Source organism: Phyllosticta citribraziliensis (assembly GCF_038025025.1).
Source record: "Phyllosticta citribraziliensis strain CPC 17464 chromosome Unknown J3D65scaffold_5, whole genome shotgun sequence".
NCBI lineage: Eukaryota > Fungi > Ascomycota > Dothideomycetes > Botryosphaeriales > Phyllostictaceae > Phyllosticta > Phyllosticta citribraziliensis.
Genome location: NW_027117342.1, coordinates 185,665 through 211,205, shown reverse-complemented (window position 1 = coordinate 211,205; position 25,541 = coordinate 185,665). Strand labels below are relative to the sequence as shown.

Here is a 25,541-nt window from a genome sequence, read left to right as displayed (position 1 = left end):
ATAATGTCCCTCTCGAAAGGAACCTGAAAAAATATGCCTCAAGCATCACCGGCGGGAATAAATCGGAGAATCCCTCGTCGATACATGTGGAGGTGTCCCTCTCGGAACATTTTGAATGTCGCCACGTAACGAATGCTCCTGTTTGTCAAGGTCCCTCCAATGCCAGTATCGGGGGTTCCTCAGCAGTGGACAATCAGGAGGCGTAGCAGTGGCCCGTCTTCCCAAGAGGAAGCGGATCAGATAAAATTTGAGATCCGGATTGATAAATATTGGGGCCGACAGCCAGTGAGAGGACCGAGCCGATGCCGATTTCGGGCGTCGGAGCTCCTTGCGCGCGGGTACGTCACCCCGAGCCCGACATCCAATCCCAGTAGACCTCTGTGCTCGACTCGAAAAACACCACCACTATCCACACCCTCCCACATCCTCCTCCTCCCGCCCTATGCTCTAGCTACCTACAATCCCGTGCAATTGGGCCACTTTTTCACTCCTGGCCGCCCGCACCGCCCCGGCTCTTGCTACCACCCACAGCTTCGAGATGCTGCGCTTGCAAGCTCTCAAAGCGCGCACGAGGGCTCCCACCTGTCTGAAACCTCCTGGAATCGCCGCCAGGCCGTCTCCAACCTCTTCGACCTTCCAAAGCGTGCGCTGCGCCTCGGACAAGGCTCCCAATGGCTCCCGCCGAGCTCCCCAAGTCCTCTCCTCCGTCGCACGACCGACCATCACCGGCAGGAACAAGGTGCCCAACTTCTTCAGCAATCCCATAACCACCGACTCGACCGCAAAACCGGGCGCCAAGTTGCCCGCTTCCCTGAGAATCATATACAAGACTGCTGCTTGGGTTGGAATCTTTACCGTCGTCTCTGCCGGTCTCGTCGTGGGATTCTTCATTTATGACGCAACCACCTACAAGGAAGGGCCTTTCCTGGAGGACCTCGAGGTATCGGAGCTCGCATTGAACCCCCGTCGCGGAGGACCCAAGAACCTTCCTATCGCTGAACACTTGGTCGATGACGATGACAGCGAAGAGAAAAAGGAGTCCAAACACAAACCGAAGCTGGTCATTTTGGGCACAGGGTGGGGGAGCATAGCACTGCTCAAAGGCCTCAACCCGGATGACTACCACATCACCATTGTCTCGCCCTCCAACTACTTTCTCTTCACCCCTATGCTTCCTTCCGCCACCGTCGGCACTCTGGAACTCCGCTCGCTGGTTGAGCCTGTCCGCCGCATCATCGCGAGCAAGAATGGACATTTCATCAAGGGCAAGGCTCAAGATGTAGAGTTCTCGGAAAAGCTCGTCGAGATTACGGGTACCGGCCCCGACGGAAAAGACCACAGCTTCTACCTTCCGTATGACAAACTCGTCGTCGGTGTTGGATCCGTTACGAACCCTCATGGTGTCACTGGTCTGGAGCACTGCCATTTCTTGAAGGACATTACAGATGCCCGCCTGATCAGAAACTCGGTGATTCGGAATTTGGAGACGGCAGTCTTGCCCACCACCAGCGATGAGGAGCGCCGCCGCCTGTTGTCCTTTGTCATTTGTGGTGGCGGTCCTACCGGCGTCGAATTCGCCGCCGAACTGTACGATATGCTCAACGAGGACCTCACCTGTTTCTTCCCCAAGATTCTGCGCTCTGAAATCTCGGTCCACGTCATCCAGAGCAGAGGTCACATTTTGAACACGTACGACGAGGCGCTCTCGAGATATGCAGAGGTGGGTTGGATTTGAAAGCTTCCGCACCAACATACTGACAGAAGCAGGCCCGATTCGCAAAAGACCAAGTCGACGTTCTCACAAACTCGAGGGTAAAAGAGGTCCAGTCGGACAAGATTCTATTCACCCAAAAGGACGATCAAGGAAACTTGGTCATTAAAGAACTCCCAATGGGCTTTTGTCTGTGGTCGACCGGTGTCGCTCAAACGGAATTCTGCAAGAAGCTCGCAAAGAAGCTAGACGGACAGCACAACAAGCACGCCCTCGAGACTGACGCTCACCTCCGCCTGGTCGGCGCGCCGATGGGCGACGTCTACTGCATTGGTGACGCCGGCACAGTGCAAAACAACGTCTCCGACCACATCGTCACTTTCCTCCGCACGCTGGCCTGGGAAAAGGGCAAGAGCCCCGAGGACATGCAAATCTCCTTCTCCGACTGGCGGCAAGTCGCCAAGCGGGTAAAGGCACGCTTCCCGCAAGCAGCGGACCACCTGCGGCGCCTGGACCGGTTGTTCGCAGAGTACGACAAGGACCGCAGCGGGACGCTCGACTTTGGCGAGCTGCACGAGCTGCTGCGGCAGATCGACTCGAAGCTCACGTCGCTGCCGGCGACGGCGCAGCGCGCGCACCAGCAGGGCCAGTACCTGGCGCGCAAGTTCAACGCCATTGCGCGGGCGGCGCCCGGGCTGGCGCTGAATCACGTCGACTACGGCGACCTCGACGAGGCCGTGTACCGCGCGTTCGAGTACCGACACCTCGGCTCCCTCGCCTACATTGGCAACGCGGCCGTTTTCGACATCAACGGCTTGAACTTCTCGGGCGGCCTGCTCGCCGTCTACTTGTGGCGCAGCGTCTATTTCGCGCAGAGCGTCAGTTTGCGCACCCGCATCTTGCTGGCCATGGATTGGTCCAAGAGGGCGCTGTTTGGAAGAGGTACGTCGTCTTATCTCCCTCCCTTCCCTGCTTGTTTGGCCTCTTTACTGATCACCTTGCTCGTCGCAGATCTCATGAACTTTTAAGAAACCCCCCTTTTTCGTGGACTGGCCTGCCCGTCGGGCGGGCGGCTGATTGATTAGTTGATGGCCTATTTTTCGTCCCCCCCCGTCCCTCGTCCCTTGTGCTCAGTAGAAGCCGTAGTCGTCGTCGTCGTCAGCAAGCGGGCATATCAGCGTCGTCGTCCTCTCTTCTGTTGAAAGCGAAAGAAAGCATTGGTTGATGGCTGGGAGTGCGTAATTGTACACATAAACAAGGCGGAGGAGCAGTAGTCGTCGTCGTCGTGGTAGCTTGATGATAGTTTTGGATTGATTGTTCGGTCAGTCGGTCGGTTGGTTGGTTCGTACGTTTTAGAGCGCTAGATGGAAAGAAAAGAGACGAGAGAAGAAAGAGAATGAAAATTGAACTTTTCCAATTGCTGTTTCCTTTCCTTTTCGGCCTTCCTTTGATATCCGTTTCTGATGTCGTCTGGCGTCTGCTCTGGTCTCCTGAAAAGTCGTTGCGTGTGGATGTGAATATGCAAACTGCACCGACGGTTGCAAAACACCCTGTCGTTTCATCCACCTGGCTAACTTTTGTCATTTCACCCATTCATTCATGGCCTTCCTGCCTGTATACATAGGTAGGTACACGGCAAGCGCGCGGCATGACCGACCTTTTCCCACTCAATCCAACCCCAATTGTCTCTTCGCCCCTCGCCCCCCGCCTCCACTCGTCTCGTCCCATCCTACCACCCTACCAGCCTGTCATCTTCCGGCATGCATACAGCTAGCTAGACCACGCAATTCGACAGCACACTGCCGCTGTCGCTGGCCTCCCGCTTCGTCTACTCGAAAGAGAAGAGAAGGAGAAAGAGAAGCTGGTATGGCTCTGTCGTTGCGTGAATGATGCAAGCAAGCAAGCAAGCAAGCACGTCTCCAAGTCCCCTTCCGACTGATTGTAACGGCCTACTCATCCCTCTGACTATCTGTCCGTCTGCCACTTCGTCCATCCGTCCACCGGTCCATCATATCCGTCTACCTCCTGCAGTCAGTCAAAGAATCTCCAACAAGCGACAAAAGTAATACTTAAAACGACCGAGCGAAGCGAAGAGTCGGTTGATGTGTGCAATGAGGGAGCATCTAGAAGCAGCAGACGAGCGTACCTCACAGCGCGCGGCGTACCACAGCAGAGCACGGCGCGGAGCAGGCAGACGGACAGACCAGACCGGAACAGACTAGACCAGACCAGATATTCTTTTTGCCCCCTCTCCTGACGCGGACACATACACGCGCAGAAAACTTCCCAGCCCACCCACGCAGATAGAAAAACAGACAGATGGACTGACGCGCCAGCGAGAGAGAAGAGGAGAAAGCGGGGATGCAGAAAATAGTAATGCACACGAAGGGAAAGGGTAAAAATTGGGAAAAAACAAAAGAGACGAGCGGCCAGACTAGGGCAGCAGTAGACAGAGGGGGAGGCAGACAGGCAGGCAGGCAATTTCGACAAGACGCAGTCTAGCTGCTATGCATGCCAACGAGCCATTTCGCCATCCTGGCATACCAAAAGCAAGAAAGAAAAAAAGGAGAAACCAATGACAGAAAGCAGCAGCGAAAGAGGAGATTTTTTTTGAGGGTGGGAGGGGTCAAGAGGAGGCGGGAGTCAAGGAGGAGAGACCAAACCATACCACACCACGCGTACATTACACGCAGAAGAGTTGCAACAGAGAAGATTTTCTTCGAGAAAGAGAAAGAAACAAGAGTCAAGTGTCACTCAGTCATCAAAAAATCCAGATGCCAGCCCAGACCAGCCCAGACCAGACCAGCCGAGGCCTCCCGCCCTGCAGTTGGAAAAAAGGAGAAAAAGAAAAGGTCGGAGGGCGGAGAGAAATGGGTTGAAACGCTACGCAGGCGGAGAAGAAGAAGAAGAAGAAGGGGGAAAAGTTGAACCATGGTCAACGCTCCGTAAGAGGGAAAAAAACACAAAAAGAGGCACTGCCCGCCATTTTCAACCCACGCACCCACTAGCCCGCCCTCCCACCGACCTGCCCACCAATCAACCATTCACTCCCTCGCTCGAGTACCCAGACAGATGAAAGGAGTTGAAGAAGGAAGGAAAAAAAGTGCAAGAAAGAGGCCTGGGCAAGATGATGATGAAGATAATGATGATGATTAAGGCTTCGTAAAGAAGGGGCAGACGGACGAACAAGACGCAAAAACAGGCCGAAATCCATGACCGCTGATGATGATGCCTTGTCCCCCCAGTTAATCCTGTAGCACTCGGTGGCGGCAAAGACCCACCCCACCCCATCATCCTAATGCCATGACGTGTCGTGTCAGAAACGTGTGCATGCATGACCAGAAAACTACTCAAGAACAGCAACAGATGATTCATCTGATCAGGTCGTATCTCGCTGGCTAGCAGCAAGCCGGCCGGCAAATGGAAATGAAACGTCGACCCCGTTTTAGAGGCGGTACGAGCCGCCCTTGCCCTGACCGCGTCCAAGAGACCGATCAAACATGTCAAAGCCGTTTGGCGGGCGCGCCATGCCCGGAGGCGGGCCGCCCGCGCGCATGCCCATCATATCTTGTCCTTGAGGACCTCCCATACCAAGACCCATGGGACCGGGACCGGGGCCAAATCCAGGAGGCGGACCAGGAGGTGGAGGCGCAAAGTAACCAGGCGGCGGACCCTGGCCAGGGAACATGGCTGCCGGGCCGGGACCGCGCTGCACTTGCATGCCGGGGTGGCCGAGAGGAGTGTTGCCAGCGCTGAATGGCGGCGGTAAGCCCATGTTGGCAGGGCCGGGAACAAAGCCAGGAGGTCCGCGAATCTGGGGATTGGCGTTGGGAGCAGGGAAGCCAGGAGGAGGAGCCATGGATGCGGGAGGTCGCTCTTGAGGCTGCTGCAGACCAGGCGGCTTCATAGTCCACAGCTGGTCAGGTGGCGGCTGTTGCGGAATGCCCATGTTGTGAGGCTGGTTCCTGGGCATACCGCCGTCGGCTGTGTTGCGACGCTGGATGTGGGCAATTGCGGGGTCATCGAGGTGGATAGGTAGGTTGAAGCGACTGGCACGGCGCATGGCATTTTCGATTTCGGGGTTCTCAGGCATCCGACGAGGCGGCTGGGGTTGATAGCGAACGTCATTTTCCGGAAACTGGCGTTCCTCAAATAGACCGGGAGGAGGATTGCCTCGAGGAGGCTGCGGGGGCCCCATGACAGGGTTTTCCATGAATGGCGGCACCTTTTTGTCCATGAACGCACCAGCAAACATGTCGGGAGGAGGAGGCGGGCGAGCTTGAGTGGGCTGAGGAGGCGTGCTGCGCTGTGGGCCAGTCATCAAGTTAAGCAAGAACTCTCTATCACGCGAGAGCTGGGCCGGCGGAGGCGGGGCCTGGGTTCCCATCATGCCAAATTGATGCATGCCATTGCTGTTGGGAGTTGCGGGTCCCAGACGCTCTTCGCCAGAACGGATGCTCTCCGGACGGACTGGCTGCTCCTGTCCGGGGTCGGTGGCCGGCGAGAAAGGACCAAAGGCACCCTGGGGCCCCTTGAAATCCGTTGGCGTGCCACGAGACAGGACAGACTCGATGAAGCCAGCCTTTTCTTCGCGCGACCTCAGCATGTGGTGACGAGTCGGCTGTGGCTGCGCGTGAATGGTATTGCGGTCAGGTGTGCCTTGGCTCCGGCCATTGGGTGCAGGGGATTGTTGACCCTGGCTGATGCTCGAATTGCTCAGCAAGTTCAAGATGCGCTGGAATCCCTCCTTGTCCTCGTTGGAATCGGCTGGGGCCTGGCTCATTGGCGGCGGCTGCTGTTGCTCTACCGGGGGAGGCTGGGGCGGCATCTGCTCCTCCTGCGGGGTGAACAACTTGGCAAACTTGGACGACTTTTGCGGCGGCTTGTTCTTAGGCACAGGCGCCCCTTCGGTAGTCGAAGGGGCTTCAGACTGCTTGACCGCAGCGGCGCCCCACATGCCAAACATATCCTTGCCCTCGATGACCATGGGAGTGATGGGCTTCGACGAGACTGGCGTGTCCTTGGCCGACGGGGGTTCCGGCGTGTTTTCCTTATCTTCTGCCACCGCAGCGCCAGCTTTCATTCTCTCCTTCCAACGCTGAAAGTCTTCTTGCGTGTGGACCTTTTTGTCGTCCTTGGGGTCGTCATTGAGCCATTCAGGGCCCTTGGTGCGGGCGAAGCGCCCCATGCCAACGTCATCCTTTCTCTTCGGCGCTGCATCAATCCACTCCGGATCTTCTTCGACGCGCTCGTTGCCGCGGGTCCAGCGGTCGTCGCGACGATCGCGCCAGCTCTTGTGCGAAGTTTCGCCCTCCTTTTCAGCACTGTCGCGTCCCCATGGTTGCTCAAACTTTTTGCGGCGAGGTGTCGTCTCTTCGCCATCGGCGGCGTCGCGGGTGAAGCGTCCCATGCGCGGCGGGCGCTCAACGCCGTCTTCTGCAAACGACGTCCTACGCCCCCGCACATTGGTCCAACCCTCACCTTCTTCGCGATTCGCGCGGCGGCCGTTGACGGTGCCGTTCTTGCTGCGCTCGCTCTCGCGTTCTTTGAAAAACTTGTCGCGGATGTTGACGCGCTCGGCCGTCGCTTCGTCGTCCTTTTCGCTCAGGTCGGACAGCTTGGCGACGCGCGACGACGACGCAAAGGCAGTCTTGGGCGGTCCAAGCACAATGTCTTCGGGCGCTGCAACGTGTTAGCTCGTCGGCAGGACGGGAATCGGCAGGACGCACCTGTGCTAGAGTGTCTGGTCAAGTGCTTTCCAGGGAACAGCGAACGCTGGGCGCCATTTTCTTGGCTTGCCGTTTGGTCGTCGCCGCGACCGCTCTGTGTGCGGCCTTTGCGCTGCGTGGTTTGCTGCTCTTGCGGAACGCTACAAACGTGTCAGGTCAGTGCCACGGGCAAGGCGAGAGGGACCACGTACTCCATCCATTGTTCAATCGAGGGGAGACCGTCGGGCTTGTGCACCAAAGGCGAATCTTTCAAGTGGAGCAGCTGCTCCTTGGTGTAGCGGACAATCTCGACCGGCATGACGTGGGACGAGCTCCCACAGAGGGCGCTCGTCGAGATGTGAGCTTGTTGGGAGAGGCGAAGAAGCGTACAATGTGACGGCGTTCGGGAACAAGTGACGTCGGTGGGTTGAGGCAGCAGAGAAGACGGCAGGTCAGAAGATGTGAACAACGTCGATGAGGGTTTGCTGTGCGCCGGTAACGGGGAGTCGGGAGGTGCTGTGGCACGCAGTCGCGAGGTGTTGCGGAGGGCGGTGGGCGGTGAGCGAGGGGGAGGCACAGAGCCTCAGCGAAATGCAATTGGTGGTGAGTGGGAGGTGTGTGGGATTGTGGGTGAGCGAGGAGCGAGGGTTTCGGGAGGCCGTGGGAGGTGAGTTGGTGAGGTTGTCGGCTTTGGTGGTGGGTTCAGGTTGCGTCGGTGGGAGAGGAGGAGCTCCCGCAAACATGTCAAGCCTTGGCACTCGAGTCATTGGCTGCAGCCTGAGGCATCCCGTCGCTCCAACGCTTTGCTTCTACAAACAACTGTCTCTACCAGTGCAAACAAACGTGACAGGTCCCTTTTTCGTCAACATAAAACACCCGCTCGGACTCCGGCCTGCTCGCGCAATTACACCGCCCTTTCGCTCCCGAGTTTGGCGCCGGATTATACACAGACGTTGGTGGCGCAGGCGACCCTGGTGGAGGGTAAGGATGCTGTTGGTAAGTATTCTGCCACCCAGCCGCCGTCGGGTAGCCTGGCCGAAAAGGATATGCCGTGTACTGTGCTGCGTACTGGTACGGGTATGGCATGCCGGCGAAGCCTGGGTTCAACGCGGAGCTGTCGAGGTACGGCGACGGTGCTTGGAACTGCTGCGGTAGCGAGTATGTTGCCGTTGGCGGCGGGAACCATGAGCGGCCTGGCTGCCAGTTGTCAAGCGGCTGTTGAAATCTGGTATGCTGGGCCGCCTCTTCGCGACGAATCTCTGCGTGGAGTTCCTGGGTCGACTTTTCCTTGTTCTTTGCCCGCCTAGCTAGGCGTCTGCGATGGTCGGTCGGCGGTTCGTTGGACAGCTCTTCGACACTGCCGCACTCTGCTGCAGAACTCCATGTGGATTGGCTGTCGCTCGTCACTTTTCGCCGAGGACGCTGCCTAGGCTCATCTCGCCGCGTTGCACGAGGGCCTGATCTCTCCTGCCTCTCGGTGGTTGAATTTTGACTTGTCTTGGTCATATCATTGCGAATGGCATTGCGCTGAGAGGCAGTCGAACGCTCCCTGGCTGGATTCGGTCCCTCGTGCTTTTGGACAGGCGAAACAGGTGATGTAGGCTCGGTCTCGGCGGGGACAACTATTTCAAAAGGCTCGTCTTCGCTATCCACGACCGTCTCTGCGTACGGCTGAAGCCGCATAGGTGATTCCTGAGGCGATACTGGGATATTGGCAGTAGTCGCTTGGACTTGTGGCGACAATGGTGGACTCGCGACTCCGGGATGCTCTAATGGGCGAGCTGCAGCCTCGATGGCCTCCTGAAGCCCTCTGTATGCCTGCGCATTCTCCAACAGCTTGGACATGAGCCTCTGCAGAGGAACCGCAGTGCTTTCTGCCGCGACTGCATCGCCGCGCCGCAAACTCTGTCTCCGATAATTGACGAGGCCCTCGAGTTCCTGAAGATTGGCATAGCAGCGGCCAACGAGTAGTTCATAGCCCGTCCTCAGCGGCGTGTCGGGTTGGGGGAGGAAGCTCGCGTCTTCAAAGTCACGCGAGGCAATGTGGAGAGCTTCGACTAGAAAAAGTCAGCTACTTTACTGATGGTATGTATTCCACCCACCTTGCTGAACCAGCTGTGGAGCGAACTCCTTGCCTGTATCGAGTCAGCAAGAGAGGCGTGAGTCACTGATACTGCTCACAGTCCCGCCTCAGGCTCCAGGAGATACTGCTGATTGAAAACTCCATTGCCATGGCGAAGATGTTGCTCATGAAGCATCTCTGGGACAGACCTGATCATGCGGGGTATCTTTTTAAAGCCTAATAAACCACGTGGTGCCGCATGGGATGGCGATTGTAGCTCTGCTCGATGCGTGTCTCATTGGACGCGCCCCCATGAGCGGACCTGTCGCTTGAGGTCCTCGCAGGGTTGCAGTCAAGGTTACAGGAATCTTGAGATGAGGATTCTCAATATGAGGGAGTATATTCCAAAATTTGCTATATTGAGGTAAAGTTTTAGTGAAGAAACTCGACGCTCGAAGATGCAAGTGAATTGCACAACTCCACGTGGTGTTTGGCAGTCACCGCGTCACGACGTCATTGGCTCTCCTGGTTCCCGATTTGCTTGCGTGCAGGACGCAAACTGTTGTTCGCGTGCAATTGGACCGCGGAGAACCAACGTAGCGACCCACTCGGTGACCAGAGATAATCCATTGTGTTGGCTGCGTCAATGCTCGGCCAACATCTTTTGTACCTCCTTTTCAACACCGCCACCACTCCATTCAAAAACCTTGGCTCGGTCGCACGTCTCCCACAGCCGCTCCAAAAGCCGCCTTAGCACAGTCTTGTCGCTTTTGGGGTCTGCAGTGTGGATCCTGATCCAGCTCACGATGCCGCTTCTCGTGATGAGCGTTGTGCTTCCGTCCACAGCAGCTGCCCGGAAACACAATCGCAAGATCTTTTCCTTGGTCTCCCTTCTAGCGTCTGGTTGGCTGTAGAGGGCCAAAACACGCTCAAATATCCCGCGAGCGCGGAAAATTTCCATGTCCTCCGCCGTCCGCAGCCCCTCAAGGAAATAGCTCAGGAGCCAACTCGCTTCTTGCCAATATGCATCGTCGTCGCCCTCTGGAGGATTGAGAAGCGTCTTTTCAGCCCAGTACGACGGCAACCGCGGAATCTTCCACGAAGGTCCCTTGGTCAAGAACGCGGCGACTTTCGGGTACATGATGTGTGCTGGATCAGCGATAATCCCAACTGCATCGGCCGCAAAGGAGCCTGCAATGTATGGCAGGGGCTTATTGTCGATTACGGGTCGGCTAGTCTCGACGACTTCACCGAGCAAAAGGTAGAGAAGTTCGCTTTCCTCGTGAGTCGATGCCTACTAGAGTCAGCTTTGCTTCTAAGTGAAAAGGAATACAAACCTGAACTTTGGCCATGAGCTTCTGAACGTTGCTCAAAGCCTGCTTGCGAATGGCGACGTGGGTTGAGCAGAGACACAGCAAGAGGTCGCCAATGTTCCCGTCGTCCACGGCCTCATCGACCTCTTTTTGGATCCACCGGTGTAGGCCGGGGTGATTTTGGTCTTCCTCCGGCGGCAGCTCGAGAGAGACTCCCACATCTTCGGTTCCATTTGCGACAACATCTACGCCGCCCTCCTGCTCTATCACATCCTCTGCCAAAGGCATAACCTCGACCGAATCAGACTCGAGAGCGTTGGAGAGGACTTTCTGCCACGATTCTCCTTTCGAATCCTTGAGCAGACCGTCAAGCACCGTTTGAAGCAACTTCCCATCTTCGCCAACCTTTTTCAGCAGCGAGAGGAAGCGAGAGGCCCATTCTGCAACAAATCTTGCGTCGTCGCCTTTTGTTTTGACGACAAAGGGCCACTGCTCCAACACGGTTGCGAGGAACAGACTGCAGTTGGAGAGATTTTCAGCCGCAAGAGCTTCAAGATCATCCTGGTATTTGAGTGGCTTCCTTACGAAGCGACCAAAACATTCGTCCAAGAACTTGAACACGGCATTTTCCGAAATCTTTTGCTCGGGTAGCCGAAGACTTGCCACCAGAGCATCGAAAGATGAGGGTCGCGATTCGAGCTGAAGAATGGAGTTGTCCCTGACTACTGATACCAGCAGCTGAGCAATGGATTGTGATGAAGCTCCGTCACCCGACGACACGAGCACTTTAAGCACGGATGTAAAGGGTGAAAACTGCAGGCTCTCTGGTTTTTGCCACCAGCGCATGTCGGGAGAGTTGCGAGCAATTTGAACCAGGTGGCTCAGCTCCAAAAGCCGAATCTCGCGGTCTTCATCTGAGCCAGCCTCCTCTTCCAGCGTCTTGAGCATGTTTGTTAGTGGCAACGAAATGTCAAACTTTTCATCCAGCGCGACTTGCGGGAGTAAGACATAGTACATGGACAATAACCTCGTGACTGCTTCTCGCTGTATAAGGTGGTCGTGGGGAATACTGCGGAATGAAGAGATGACGTCCTTCATCTTGGGGCAGCGTTGACGGAACTCGTTGACGAGTCGCTCTGCTGCCTGGTCCCACAGCGAATGAGAGAACCGGGAAGATGCCTTTCTAAACTCTTGCAGGGTCTTGTCCAGCTTTTGGAAAGCCACCGTGAGCAGACGAATGACGAAAAAGGTAATGAGGTCGGCGTTCTGATTCAGACACTTTGTGAGAACCTTTTGTGTCAAAGGTTGTGGCAAAATACTCTCAATCGCAATCGAAGCGGGAGGTGGCACGCTCGCATAGCCATCTTTGCGGCCAAAGTGTTTGGGTGTCGGCAAATGGACGGCGGAGAAGAGGAATGACGAGTATCCAATCCAGGTGGCGGTGAGCTTGGGGTCGAATGTGAAGTTGTTCTTTTTGAAAAAGTAGTCTGCCACAATCTCTGGAACGGCTTCGAAGATGTCCAGAAGTAGCTCTTGCTCGAGCTTGTTGGCGTACGGTCGAAGCACTTGGACAAAGTTGGCAAGCGTGGTGTTTCTGATGACGACTCTTCCCCGGTATCGCTCGTACCATTCGAGAGAATCCAATCCCAAGTCTATGCTGTCCAGATCCTCTTGATCGCCCCTCTCGCCGTCCTTGTCGGTGCCCGGCGGATACCAGCCCGAGGACGGATGCACTACACCAGCCTCTGGCACAGTGCAGACGTGGAGCAGGAACTGATGTGCCACAATGTCAATGGACTTGGAATTTGCCTCTTCTTCCGAGTTCTGTTCCACCCGGTACAGCGATGCGATGTTTGACAGGGCCCGGTCCGTGAGCATGAAACTCTTGCTCGATTTTGGTATCTCTCTGTCGGATATGACGTGCGACTTGACCACCTGCAGAATCTCCGACGCAACCTCTGGCGAGTCTTCTCTGATATGATCGAACAGCGCTCTGATTACAATGACTTGCTTCAAAATGTCAATCTTGACGCCCTCGTCTTGGATCCTCAAATGCGACAAAACATATTTGACGGCATTTGTGCGGACGGACGGCCGCTTTCTGTCCTTTTCGGGGCTTCCAGAAGCTTTCCAGAGACCGAGATTGCGAGCCAATACTTTGGCGTCGAAGGTCAAGTCTCGCTTCGAGTAGACTTGTTTTGCGAGAGTGCCGCCGTCAAAGCAAACAATCTCTGTCAAGAGCCGAAGACACGGCGAGATGACGCTTTCCTTGTGCTTGGGGGCGTTGAGACCGCGCGCCAGCAGCTTGAGCTGTGGGATTTGGAGTATTGTGCGGCAAAGTTGGGTGCCCTGTTCGCGAAAATCTATGTGGCTAGACAGCGTCTTCAGAAGCAGCGCAAGCACAGCGACAACGGCGGAGAGAAGCTGGTCATTGTCCGACTGGGACGCATAGCTCCACGTTTGCATGACATTGGAGAGAAATGGAGAGTCATTGTCTATGATTCGGGGTGTTTGCGTGTCCAAAAAGTCTTTGAGGATGGCTCTTTGCCGGCCGGTAGAGTCTTCGGTGGGGTAGAGGATGGATTCGAGGAATTTTTTGAAGCTGAAGATGCCTGAAACAATTAGCACATAACGGTAGACATGGACTGCTACTCACCATTTCTCAGCTCTTGATTGGCGCCCTGCTGGAAAGTGAGTAGCTGCTGGAGCTGTCTGCTAGAAACAATTTCCTCGGCTTTGGGCGGAGGTCCTCTAGGGGTGTCCAGCTTGGGGCGCTTGGGCTGGCGCTTTTCAGCCTGCGGCTCTCCATCGACTGTGGCCGCAACGCGTTTGCTCATGGTTCCGGAAGCACTGGAATTGGTGCAGTTGTTGGGAGGCGCTGGCGACGCGATGGATGTCTACTGTGGGTCTGGGACTTTTCTGCCGGTCCTTCCGCCTGCCACACCGCCGCGGAACTTGTCCGGCGCCAGCTTGAGCTTGGGCCACGATCATCGCTGCCCCGCACGGCGTCCGGTCCAGGTCGTCCAGCCAGCCCAGGGACGTCGACCTGAGAGTCTGACACCACGGCTTCCGACCGACAACATCAGCTTCACAGACGCTTGCCTCGTTGATTATTTCATTCTGGCTTGAATCGTGTGCGGCTTGAACAGTCGAGACTCGTCCTGGGTCCTGCGCATCCCGACAACCCGCCTCGCGGCTCCACACTGAACTTTGACGCCGATTGAGATTGATCATGAACACAGAGGCTGATGTTAGTAGCGCACGACTAAACCCACAGATTAGATCTCAGGACCATGAAGAGTCTTTGAAATTCGCACTCGTATCATTTGATGGCTTTGACAGCCCAACAACTCGCCACCAGGTCACGTTGGGTGCCTCCTCTTCAACACCATCTTCCAAATCCAACAACCGCTAGCAACCTCATTTCCACCGTGGAGCTGTTCACAGCTTTTGGACTTATGCTTGGCCACAAGTTCTTTGTCACACGTGTGCCTGGCTTCGCCTTTTGGACATAGCTTGGCATATTCCGGATTTGGCGTAGAGCTCTTTATCAACGCCACAGGCACAATGGACCACGGACCCCTCTGGTTAGCCCACCGGCACCTGTTTTCAGTCTCAGCTGCCCGTCGCGTCCTGATAAAATCGATTCGCTCGGCAACTCGGGCCCATTCGACCCATTCTTTGCAGACTAACAAGGCAGTGCCGTCGTCGACCTCGCTCCATGCTGCGGCGTCCTTTGTTGTAGCTCTGGTGTATTATACCACGCAATAGGTTGTCCGGACATGTCACTTGCTCGTCGACGTCCCTTTCCCCTTTGCTTCTCTCGCAAGACGACATCTCGGTTGTTGCTGGTCGAAGAAGAGCTGGGAATTTCGTTGCTTCGTCCAACTGGCCCGAGTCTTCTTTAACAACTAACTGAGCAAAATGGAGCTTCCATACCTGCACAACCAGCGGCAGTACATTCTCTCTTCGCTCTCCAAAACTCAAATCATCATGGACGGCCTGCAGACCAAAATCTCCGACGCCGAGCGCAGCTTGACGACCAACTCCAAGAGAACCCTCGAGGGCGACAGCAGCAGCAGTAGCAACAACGAAACCGCACCAGGTCTTCCACGAGCCCAGAAGAAGAAGCTCCAGCAAACCCGCTGGCGTGCCCGCACCTCGCTGCGCAACTGCGAGAGCGAGCAGCAGGTCCTCTTTGAAAGCCTGCGCCAGGTCCAAGACCGGATCCTGCGCATGCAAGCCGACATTCTGGACAAGGACGCCGGGCCCTGGATCTCTCCGTCTAACAGTACCAACACTTGGATGCCGCCGAGTAGACCTGCTGCTGCAGGAGATCACCATTATCTAAACCCGGACCCGACGGCGGTCATGACCGCGTACGCCGCGAACTTTTACGCTTCGCCGTATGTCGCCAACAGTCCGTATGCGCATTACCCGCACGGCATCCCTCCCAGCGCGTACCTCGACCCGGACACGACGCCCGACGACCTGTGGACCTGGCAGGCCAACGACACGCATGGCCCGTACACCACGCTGCCGCCATCCCTACTATCCAATGACCCATATCAGTACACGTACGCGTCCCAGCACCAGCACCAGCACCAGGCAAACAATCTTGCCTACGACTATGAGTGGGCCGACTGGGACGCGCGCGGCAGGAAATTCTCGCGCGCCGCACGCTCATCCTACTCAGCAGCAGGCGGCCCGGGACCCATCGAGGTCGTCGACGAAATGGGCACGCACCACTACATCTACGGCGACAAAGGAAAAGACAAGGAGGCCGACGCAGCAAACGCAGACTCGTCCGGGTCGCCGTCGACGGACGAGACGGGCAGAGTGGCGCCCGGCGTGTTCCCGGAAAAGTGGGAACTGGGGCGGCCGTCGTTGACGGTCAGCACCGTCGATGGCGAGGGCATCACGGGGCCGAAAGACGATGGCAGCGGCAGCGGCAAGGCCATGGCGGCTGTGGTGGTGAAGACTCCACGCGGCCACAAGCGCGAGCAGAGCGCCGCTCTGAGCCCGCGAACCAGCGTGTTTGTGCCAGGCAAGACATCGCACGAAAGCGGTGGCACTGCTGCTACTGCCACCATGCCCACCAAATCCGCCCTCGCAACAACGGGCAGCGGCGGCGGCAGTTCAAACGCAGCAGACTCGTCGTCGCATCATCATCACCATCCCCAGCAGGCTCACGTCCACTTTGCGGAACCACCTCCTCGCCTACAACACGTGCCGGACCCGCGCGCGACGCCGTTCAAGGCGCCCTCGTCGCCGTACCCCTTTGGGCGCGGCGACAGCAAGGCAGCCGCAACAAAGAGCCAGCCGTACACGCCGCCGCACCGGCGCAACTCGTCGCTCAACTCGAGCGCGTCGTCCGCGTCGTCCTTTGTCTCGGAGAACGGGCGAGGCGCAAGAAAGGGCAGCGGCAGCAATAATGGCGGTGGCGGCGTTGGCGGCGCTGCGGGCAAACGCCGCTACAGCGCGGCGGCCGTCGACTTGATCTTGAACCGGCTGCGCGAGAACGAGGGCAAGCCGCGCAAGAGGCGCGGGCCTGGGCACCAGGGGCACGCGCATTCTAAGAGCGTGGATTTAGACGGCGCAGAGGACAGGCCAGGCAGCGGGAGCAGCGAGGCAGACGAGGGCGGCGGCGAGAACAGGAAAAGGGGGCGTCAGGGCGTCGGATGGGGCAGCGTCGACGAGCCCAAATACAAGGTTGGGGGCGGCAGCGATGGCGATGTGGATATGGAGGGGGTGGACTAGGGGGAGGGGTAGGGGTAGGGGTCAATTTTTTCGTTCTTGTCGTGGGCGGGTCGGACTGAGATTGATGTGGGCGTAATGAGTGAGTGCGTGTGTTGCTTGAGGCGTCCTGTTGTTGGGAAGAGCGTGGGGAGACGGTTGAGAGAATGGGGTTAGCGAAATGAGAGAGCATTGACTATTCCTGAAAGACTTCTCAACGTGTTTTCCTTTGGCTTCTTTGCGGTCGAGTCCGATGGAAGACTGAAGCTGTTCGACGTAGGATCGTACGTCATTGGCGCGCACCGACAAAATCACATGCAAGACGGTCACCGGCACCGCAGGCAGGCCACGCGCGCGCCCGAGACAAACCAACGGTCAACAATTGCCAAAACGCATTCCGTAATAACGGCGGCTCGAGGCCGGTAAGCTCCTTTCGCGCCGCAGTCCGGCGACATTTGATAGGACGGTCATGCGCGAGAAGCGGAAGAGAAAAAGATGGTGCCTAGTCTATTGGAGACTGGAGTCGATCGATGCGATCCGAGCTTTGCTGGGGGAGGGCGTCCAGTGTCGGTGCGGCGGAACGACGACGGACGGACGGACGGCCTCTCCCAACGCTTTTCGTTGCTCGTTCTCGTACGCGGGACGGCGATGCTTTGGTGTCGGTGACTGCGGACCCTGCAAAGCGCGCAAGGTTATGATTTCGGCGGCACTTGTGCGTGGAGGGACGAGGGAAAAGAGTCGATAAATGTCGCAGCAGCAGCAGAACTAGCGGCAGAGGCGCAGAATTGGCAGTTTATGCCGGCTGTTGAGGGCAGAGAGCGTGCATGATGTTGCCGCGCATCTTGGCAAGAGGTACATGAGGGAGGCGGAGCGGCAGACGGGGGGAACCTGACCTTGGGTTTGGTTGCGGAGGACCTGAAAAGAGCGCACCCACCTCACCCACGGCAGCTCCACACTACTACGGTAGGCCTGCGGCACGAACGGACGCTTTCTCTCCACTTGGCCGGCTGCAGAAGGAGATGCGGGGCTCTGGACAGCTTGCTTTGCTGAATGAGCCGGACGTCAGGTTGTTTGTCCTTTTCTTCTCGTGTCTTTGTTTGTTCAAGGTGTCGAGGGCGCCATGGGCGGCTTTTGGAGACGGTCGACGTCAAAAATCCGGGGTAGCGGGCGGCACGTCGCGTGATTTAGTTTGGGCGGGCGGGAGAGGCGCGGGGCAGAGGCGGGGAAGAAGGGTTTGATTCGAAAGTTACGACGGGGATGCATTGAGCGAGGGAGAGAGAGAAGAGCAAGAGATGGTGGTTGATGGTTGATGGATGATGGATGATGGTTGATGGATGATGGTTGAGTCCCTGTGCCGGTTGGAGTGGGGGCACGGGCCAGGCTTGCCCTGGAGGAAGTCGGGTGGACCCCACGACACGACACGAGCAAGTAATGCCACGGCACGGCACCACTCGAGCGACACTAGCAACACCTCATCTCATGCCTTAAGTCGCCCGCCCCGTCCGCCGTCCTCCTCTCCTCTCCACTCCTCAACCTCTTCGCCAATCCTCCGACTCTCCCAGAAACACTCCTCCCGGCCAACTGCAACCACGCTCATCAACTGGGCTCCACTCGACACTCCAACTCGACGTCACGCTGCGAATCCTACCTACGCGCCAACTCCCGCTGCCATTGTCGACGCCCACTCGAGCCTGTCCTCTCGAACCGCCCAACACCAGCTCTGGCCTACTCATAGCCCAACATGCCTGGCTCCGAGACTCCCGGGACTGCGCCAGAGTTGCGCCAGCGCCGTGGCAACCAGGACGCAGACGACGCAAGAGAGAGGGTCATGGAACTGAATGGAGCTGCCGAGGGCAAGGAGAAAAAGACATATGGCAGGACGCCCGACGGAACCAGTCAGTCGACTCCCCTCTGCTAAGAATGAACGTGGCTACTCCAATGCCAACCATAGGTCGACGCCGACCCGGAGCCCGCCCCGCCGCCCGGCCCGCGTGAACACTCAATGCACCTTGTAGCTAATGCATGTACAGTCTTCACCGTCCCTCACACGGACGACATGGTCTCCCAGCTGCTCAGCCCAACGCAACCAAAAAACTTGTCCGACGCCCTCATCCTGGCCGTCCTGGCTGGCCACATGCTTGCCTACTACCTGCTCCCGCGCTCTTGGCGCATCCCAGCCTTTGCCGTAGTCTTCCTCTTTTGGCGTGCCGGCTACAATGTCGGCCTCGGTTATCTGTTGCAGATTCAGTCGGAGCACAGGCGGCTGGTGACCTGGGCCAAAAAGTCCCACATCTTTGAGCACCCCGATGCTGGCAGGAACCCTTACCCGCGCCTCTACCAGCTGCTCAAAAAGGAGATGGAGACCAAGATCCCAAAAGACTACAAGTTTGAGGAGGCTCCGATAGAGTACAATACGTGGCTGGTCTTTAGACGTCTCGTTGACTTGATCCTCATGTGCGACTTTGTTTCCTACTGCCTCTTTGCAACCGCGTGCGGAGGCCCTCCCGAAGGCGAGACCTGGCCCGTCGGCTTCGCCCGCTGGGCCGCCGGCGTGGCCCTCGTGCTCTTCAACCTCTGGGTCAAGCTCGACGCCCACCGCGTCGTCAAGGACTTTGCCTGGTACTGGGGTGACTTCTTCTACCTCATCGACCAGGAGCTGACCTTTGACGGCGTCTTCGAAATGGCGCCGCACCCCATGTACTCGGTCGGCTATGCCGGCTTCTACGGCATCTCGCTCATGGCCGCCAGCTACAAGGTCCTGTTCATCTCCATCATTGCCCATGCAGCTCAATTCGCCTTCCTCGCCCTCGTCGAAAACCCGCACATTGAAAAGACGTACAACCCGCCGCCGCCGCCGAAGAAGCGCACGCTAACTTCAGGCGACGCCGACGCCGCGCGCCCAAAGACGCCCCTTCTCGACGCCGGTCACGTGAATGGTGCTCCCCCGTTGGCCTCGGCCGCGCAGCCTTCGCCCGTGCACCAGCTGCTCGGATGGCAAAACATGGACCTGCACCGCTTGACCAATCTCTCGGTGGTGCTCTTTCAGCTGTACATGGTTGCCTTTACGCTCCTGACGCCCAACACGCCCTTTTACCAGGCCCTCTTCATCGCCCACGCAGTCGCCTGGCGCATTTGGTACAATTTCGGCCTCGGCACCATCCTCAACATGCAGTCGAACCGCAAGAGCTGGACCCGCCACTTTATCAAGTACGGAGAGAGCACCGAGGAGGCCTGGAGGCAGTGGAAGGGCTTGTACTATCTCAGCACGTCCATGTGCCACGCCAGCTTCATTGCCGCCGCGTGGAAAATGTACTCGCTGCCGCCCGATTGGGAATATGGAATGGCGCTGCTGAGACACGTGTTGGGAGCCGCGCTGATGGCGTTGCAGATTTGGACCTCGGTCAGCGTCTACGAGTCCCTGGGCGAGTTTGGCTGGTTCTACGGAGATTTCTTTTTTGATCAGACGCCCAAGCTAAACTACAGTGGCATCTACCGCTTCCTCAACAACCCCGAACGCTTCCTCGGTCTCGCCGGCATTTGGAGCGCCGTCGTCCTGACGTGGAACAAGCCCATCTTCTTCGTGGCCCTGCTGAGCCACATCCTGCAGCTCCTGCACATTCAGTGCGTCGAGGTTCCCCACATGCAGAGGCTGTACGGTCAGAGCCTGAGGCAGGACTCGGGCATCTCCAAGACGTTGAAGCGCTCGCTGCCTTCGCCCATTAGACACTGGCAGGGCAACGTGGATAGGGTCTTGGGCGACACGGCTGAATTTTTCGAAGAGTTCATCGAGGCTGCTCGGCCCAAGCTGGCCGCCGGCGTCGAGACGTTTGTCAAGGACACGACGGCGCTCTTCAAGTCGTATCCCGCACGCATCAGCATCACGCGCGTGGCGCCTGACCTCGCCGGCCTCGACCCCAAGGACTACTCCATCCAAGTCGAGGGAACGCCCTCGTCGATCCTTGCCGAGCAGGAGCGCCGCAGTGGCCGTGAGGGAGAGTCTGCTCGTGCCCCGGCGCGCCGCAGCGGTAGCTTCAAGACGCTCCTGTTCGAATACGGCGCCCCCATCAAGGTCAAGTGGACCGCGCCGCTCAACCACAGCAAGAAGGACTGGATCGGTCTGTACATGGTCTCAGACAATGCTTCCCGTGAGGTGACGCGCGTGTCCTCGCAAGGCCGCTGGATCGCCACGACGCCCGGCGCCTACGACTCGGTGCGCGCCGACCAAGGCATCCTGGTGTCCGACCAGCTCGTCAGCAGCGCCTCGCGCACCGATGGCGAAGCCAAAGACTGCCTGTGCGGCGAAATGGAGTTCGCGGGCGACAAGCTGTGGTGGACGACGGGCGTGTTCGAATTCCGGTACCACCACGACGGCAAGCACAACGTCATGGCCATCTCGCTGCCGTTCGAAATCCGCATCGCACGCTTCGATGCCGACGACGCCGAGCTGGACCCGGACACAGCATCGATCCGCGGCGCCGTCGAGCAGGCGCTGCTGCCCGTGGTGCGCAACTGCTTCGACCGCGACCCGCAGATCGCGCCCGAGGACGTGGCCGACGGCTTCGGCGCCCTCGTCGAGCGCGACGGCAAGTTTGCCCGCCGCGTCGTCTACGCCGTCCAGCAGATGTTCGGCATCGAGTTCGCCCCCGAGGTCGTGCGCGCCGACGGCTGCGTCCGCAATCTCGCCTGGCGCATCTGCAATGCGAAAAAGGTTTTGGTGAGTCTGGTCCGTCCGGGGAGGGTCGAGGAGGCGGAGGAGCAGCCGGCGTCGAAAGCTGCGCATCGTGCTGCGAATGCAAATGCTGCAATTGCCGTAGCAGCTACTTCTGCTGGTCGAGATGCGCGTCCTGCTGTTGAGAGTGGTGGTGCCGGAGAGGTGGTGCGCGGATCGTAGTCCGGCTGGTTAACGTGTTGTCGTCATAGGCGCCGTATAGCATGCAGTCGTCGGACGGCTCGACGACGCCCTGCGAGGTCAAGTACTGAGGAGTTGAAGCTGCCGTGGGCCAATGGGCCGGTGGGATGGATGACGTTGATGATTGATGAGACGAACGGGAAGAGACGACGTGTCAAGAGGCGAGAGAGCGAGAGAGAGAGAGAGAGAGTAAGGCGCAAAACCAAAAGAGAAGCATGAAAGGCGAGACGAGAGACGAGACAGTAGCGGACAGTGGAAACCGGACAGTAAAGTGCGGTGGATGGCGCGGCAGACGGGCGGCTCTGTCATCGGCAAAAAGCAAAATACCACGGACGACACCGGTGTAGTGTCCTTCTCATCCCATCCTTTTTTTTTTTTTTTCCTTCGTTGAGGTTCTTGTCGCCGTTGCCGGGAACAAAAGCAAAAGCAAATGTTTGATTAAAAGTGCTTTGGTGGATAGTGTTGGGCAGTCAGTCGTATTGGTGAATCAATTGATCAATCAGTCAGCCTATTAGCTGTCGACGGGGTGGTGCATCTCGCCATACCGCATGTGTGATCTGTCGAGGGCAGGTTTGAGGTGTGCTCGCTTGCTCGTCGTACGTTGGGGAGGTGGGAGATGGGAGGTGAAATACGAGAAGGGATGTTTGAAGTGTTTGTTTGGAATGCTTTTTGAGAGATCGATGAGGGGTGATGTAAGCTGAGGAGAGCTGAGCAGGCCGTACAGGGCGCTCTGTCTCTGATCCCCATTGGCAACCGTGAACTGACTGTAAAATGTAGGAGGCATAAGTGCTTGACGTCGAGATTGCACTGCTCTCTGTCCCCTGCCCTTACCCTCAGTGCGACACCTGTACCTGCTGCTCCTCTTGAACCTGAAAGCCCTCTGGATCGTGTCGGCGGCGTGAGTTGATGGAAGGAGCCAGTCTTCTGTGAGAGGGAGGCGACGTGATCGAATAAGGCATTCGCGTCGCGAGGCTTGCTGTTGGGGCGCGATGAATTCTTGCGTGGTGTTGCGGATGTAGCGAGACACTGAAAAAGGGCGGAAGTTATTTATGAGATAGATGGGCGCTGAAGATGTGATATTGGTGAATGTGCTATCTTTCAAGAAGCGTGGCTGGTGTTCAAACGATGGTGATGGTTTGCGGATCCCGATCTGCACCGTGTTTCCCCCCGTCAAGATCCCAGTCAATCACGGGAGTGAGCGTAGTGACGAGTCCCACCCTTTCGAATGTCGGCTCTCCTTCCTTTTCTTCTCCCTTGGGCCGAAGAGCCAAGAAAGAAAACTTGGGTCCAGCATCGTACGGGTAGGTCATGTGCGTGAGGAAACAATACATGTTTTCCTCAAGCACAGCACCACCAGAAGACTCTGGTATATCCGAAGACCAAAAGTCGAAGTCTGGAAAGAATTTGCGGTTCTTGAACCACCACCACGGGTCGTCATCCTTGTCCGAGTCCAGTAGGACAACGAACTCGCCCTCTTCGTCGCACGTGACCGTGGCAGCGAATAAAAGGCCGTTGAGCTTGATGGACCCTGCCTGGACTCCCAGAAATGCATCGCCATCGCCGAGTTCTACTTCGACGACCTCGGCCAATCTCTCAATCGGGTCCGGTTGCTCATGCATGAATTCGTCCAGGCTGTAAAATGTGATGGGTCCCTTGTCCACGCAGGCCCACGTCCAACTTGGGGCGCGCTCGGTGGTTCGGTTTACTTGCCATCTGTCGGGGACGTACCAGAGAAGATCCTCGAGCAGCGACTTCTCCCACAGCCCGACATAGTAACGTTCGCCGCCGCGAAGTAGCTGCACCTGCTTGGCCACGCCGGCTATGGCGGGGAGGCGATCTTTCGGTTTGGTCATGTCTAGGCTTGAGTATTCCTCGACGGCACTCCTCCACCGGTTCGTCACAGTTTTGGTCTGCCAGTTGGCACCAACTTCCATGATCCCAGGACTGAAATCTGAATCGAATCTCAGGCATTGTTTGTTCGGCACAGGCCAGAGGCTGCACTCGCAGGTCGACCCTTCCCGACATTCCCACAAGAGCTCTTCTTGTCCGAAGTGCAAGGTTCGAGGTGAAAGCACTCGTTCTTGGTAGACCCAAGCGCGAGAGAGTAGTGTCGGAGCGCTTTGATATTCTGACCTGTCTGTTTGACCAAACCAGTGTGGCCTTGCTTTCCGGCAGTAGAGATTGTAAGAGTTGTGGTTTGTGTCTTTCACGCTGAACGCGCGAGCATTGTATTCTGCGCCTGGTTCTGAGAAGAGACCGCCGGTGCTATCCATGGACTTTGTTGCGGCTAGTGTCAGGTACGAGTTCTGGTAAATGTCGGCCATTCTCTTTGCTTCTTGGTCCCAATCTTTTCCGGAGTCCTGGATAATGCAGAGAGAGTCGATCCATAGGTAGCGTTGCCCGAGAGCACGAACGACCGATACTGCATCTCTGAAGGTGCCAGGTAGATCATGAAAGGCGATTCCCTTCATGTGGCTGTCCAAATTTCCTTCCGTAAGGTTTGTCTCATCGCCCTCAATTGGGTGACCTCCCTCCAGGGTTCTCAAAGGATGACGTCCAGGGTCACCCCAGCAGTGGCTCAAGCATAGGTAGGGTCTTTCATGATTGGATGTTTCAATCAGTCTCACTGGTCCGTCCTCTTTGGGACCCGAAACATCAACCAGTCGTCTAGGTAACGGATAATTCTCCTCCTCAGGTCGCCTGCAGCGTTCGTGTATCCTCAGACAATGGTTGAGCCATTCTTTAGCACGATCCAAACGATCTCTGGACGAATTTTGTGGCAAAATCTGAGCTGATCCAACACATGGAAAGGGACTCGGCGTGTTGGCAACAGTGAAAACTTCAACAGAGCAGAGAATCCTCATTTCGAGTTCTTTTGGACGGACATCGACCAGCATGCATTCGTTTGATGACTGCCCGGGATAAACTTCCTTCCCATCTTCTAAAGGAAGGCCACGATTGGCGGGTCTGATCAGACTTATCCATGTGTAGCCCTCAGGATGATATGGAAGGAATTGTTCCAGGAAATGCCAAAGAATTGGACAGGTTGGGCAGGCTCCCTTCTCAACCGATTTCTTGAGAAGTTCGAGTGGACCGCTAATGGAAGTTCGAAACTCGCCGCATTGACCGCATTCTCTATGAGTGCCAATTGGAGGAACCTGCCCAAGTTAGCGAGGAGTTGAAGAAAGAAGTGCGAGATTGATGCGGTTCTCTTTACCACAACATCAGTGAAAACAGGCGTTGAGGTTTCCGTATCCTCGGAAAGGGGCAAGCTGTCGACATTTTTGGGGGTCTGGATCAGGTCTTGACTACTGTGCTTCTGAGCAGCTCCACGATCCATGGGCGTGTCCTTGGGGGCGTTTGTGCCCGTCTCAGGCTGGTGTCCGCTGACATGGCTATCCCGGGAGTCCACCGACCAGATGGTGCGCATTTGATGAAGGAATGCAGACCAACACCCCATAATTCACGGCAAGGATAGGGGAACAAGCGAAAGAAAGGCTCTTGATGCAAGCAGGATGGAAGCAGTAGCTCAGGTAAAAACGCTTTTTGAATTTTGCTCCGGGAGACATGTGTCCAGAGGTGGGTCTGAAAGTGGCGGGACCATGGCCGTGCAGGGCTACGAAAATCAGCCTGCACTCAACTGCCTCTTCCCGTGGTTTTGGACAGACAGGGAATGCGAGGGCTTACATGGAAAGTCATGGTCTCGTTCTCATAGCAGTTCAGCCAACTCAAATAAACGGAGAATCTATGTGATAGTAAGTTAGGTATCCAGATAAGAAATGCTGCGCGTAGGTCGTGATCTGAAGCCCTTCGCAGCCATGGCATCGTTTTGCAAGCACGACGCTCGAGTGGGGTATAGAAACTCGCAACGAGGCGAGCATTTGCCACGAAAGTCGTCAAGGAGCCAGTGCTTGTCCCTCTCTCAGTTTTCCTGGCGCCGGTCAAAATGGTTTCGGATTGACTGTTACGTGAGACCGAAAGAAGAGTTCTTTGACGAGATGGCGGCGGAGAATATGCTTTCCAGTGAAGACGACAGTAAGATGGCATAGATGATACTGCTATGGCTTGGTGATCAGCCGTGGGTCTTAAAAATAAAGCATAA

The 25,541-nt window shown here is 56.9% G+C and overlaps 7 protein-coding genes across 7 annotated transcripts; 3 read left to right on the top strand and 4 right to left on the bottom strand.

The window, feature by feature from the left end:
• The first annotated feature begins 243 nt into the window (after nt 1-243).
• On the top strand, nt 244-2,804 carry J3D65DRAFT_315185 (uncharacterized protein). The gene is made up of 3 exons (XM_066795302.1): nt 244-1,720; nt 1,768-2,653; nt 2,723-2,804. The coding sequence occupies exons 1-3, from the start codon at nt 539-541 to the stop codon at nt 2,737-2,739; spliced, it is 2,085 nt and encodes a 694-aa protein (XP_066655785.1). The 5' UTR covers nt 244-538; the 3' UTR covers nt 2,740-2,804.
• A 2,236-nt stretch (nt 2,805-5,040) lies between these two features.
• Nucleotides 5,041-7,991, bottom strand: J3D65DRAFT_315104 (uncharacterized protein). The gene is made up of 4 exons (XM_066795301.1): nt 7,632-7,991; nt 7,441-7,580; nt 6,480-7,393; nt 5,041-6,332 (listed from the first exon to the last, which is right to left on the bottom strand). The coding sequence occupies exons 1-4, from the start codon at nt 7,736-7,738 to the stop codon at nt 5,157-5,159; spliced, it is 2,337 nt and encodes a 778-aa protein (XP_066655784.1). The 5' UTR covers nt 7,739-7,991; the 3' UTR covers nt 5,041-5,156.
• Nucleotides 7,992-9,897, bottom strand: J3D65DRAFT_315031 (uncharacterized protein). The gene is made up of 3 exons (XM_066795300.1): nt 9,601-9,897; nt 9,522-9,554; nt 7,992-9,476 (listed from the first exon to the last, which is right to left on the bottom strand). Exons 1-3 carry the CDS (start codon nt 9,668-9,670, stop codon nt 8,245-8,247), a joined length of 1,335 nt encoding a protein of 444 aa, XP_066655783.1. The 5' UTR covers nt 9,671-9,897; the 3' UTR covers nt 7,992-8,244.
• Nucleotides 9,898-9,903: 6 nt separating this feature from the next.
• J3D65DRAFT_620951 (ribosome 60S biogenesis N-terminal-domain-containing protein) lies at nt 9,904-13,680 on the bottom strand. Its single transcript, XM_066799903.1, has 3 exons — nt 13,451-13,680; nt 10,819-13,406; nt 9,904-10,775 (listed from the first exon to the last, which is right to left on the bottom strand). The coding sequence occupies exons 1-3, from the start codon at nt 13,629-13,631 to the stop codon at nt 10,125-10,127; spliced, it is 3,420 nt and encodes a 1,139-aa protein (XP_066655782.1). The 5' UTR covers nt 13,632-13,680; the 3' UTR covers nt 9,904-10,124.
• A 1,038-nt stretch (nt 13,681-14,718) lies between these two features.
• Nucleotides 14,719-16,554, top strand: J3D65DRAFT_666801 (uncharacterized protein; the record flags this gene model as incomplete). Its single annotated transcript, XM_066802961.1, has 1 exon — nt 14,719-16,554. The coding sequence occupies one exon, from the start codon at nt 14,719-14,721 to the stop codon at nt 16,552-16,554; it is 1,836 nt and encodes a 611-aa protein (XP_066655781.1).
• A 1,717-nt stretch (nt 16,555-18,271) lies between these two features.
• J3D65DRAFT_666800 (phosphatidylethanolamine N-methyltransferase) lies at nt 18,272-21,510 on the top strand (the record flags this gene model as incomplete). Its single annotated transcript, XM_066802960.1, has 3 exons — nt 18,272-18,425; nt 18,561-21,244; nt 21,451-21,510. 3 exons carry the CDS (start codon nt 18,272-18,274, stop codon nt 21,508-21,510), a joined length of 2,898 nt encoding a protein of 965 aa, XP_066655780.1.
• Nucleotides 21,511-22,557: 1,047 nt separating this feature from the next.
• J3D65DRAFT_551633 (heterokaryon incompatibility protein-domain-containing protein) lies at nt 22,558-24,303 on the bottom strand (the record flags this gene model as incomplete). The annotated part of the gene is made up of 1 exon (XM_066797049.1): nt 22,558-24,303. One exon carries the CDS (start codon nt 24,301-24,303, stop codon nt 22,558-22,560), a length of 1,746 nt encoding a protein of 581 aa, XP_066655779.1.
• Between the last annotated feature and the right edge of the window lie 1,238 nt (nt 24,304-25,541).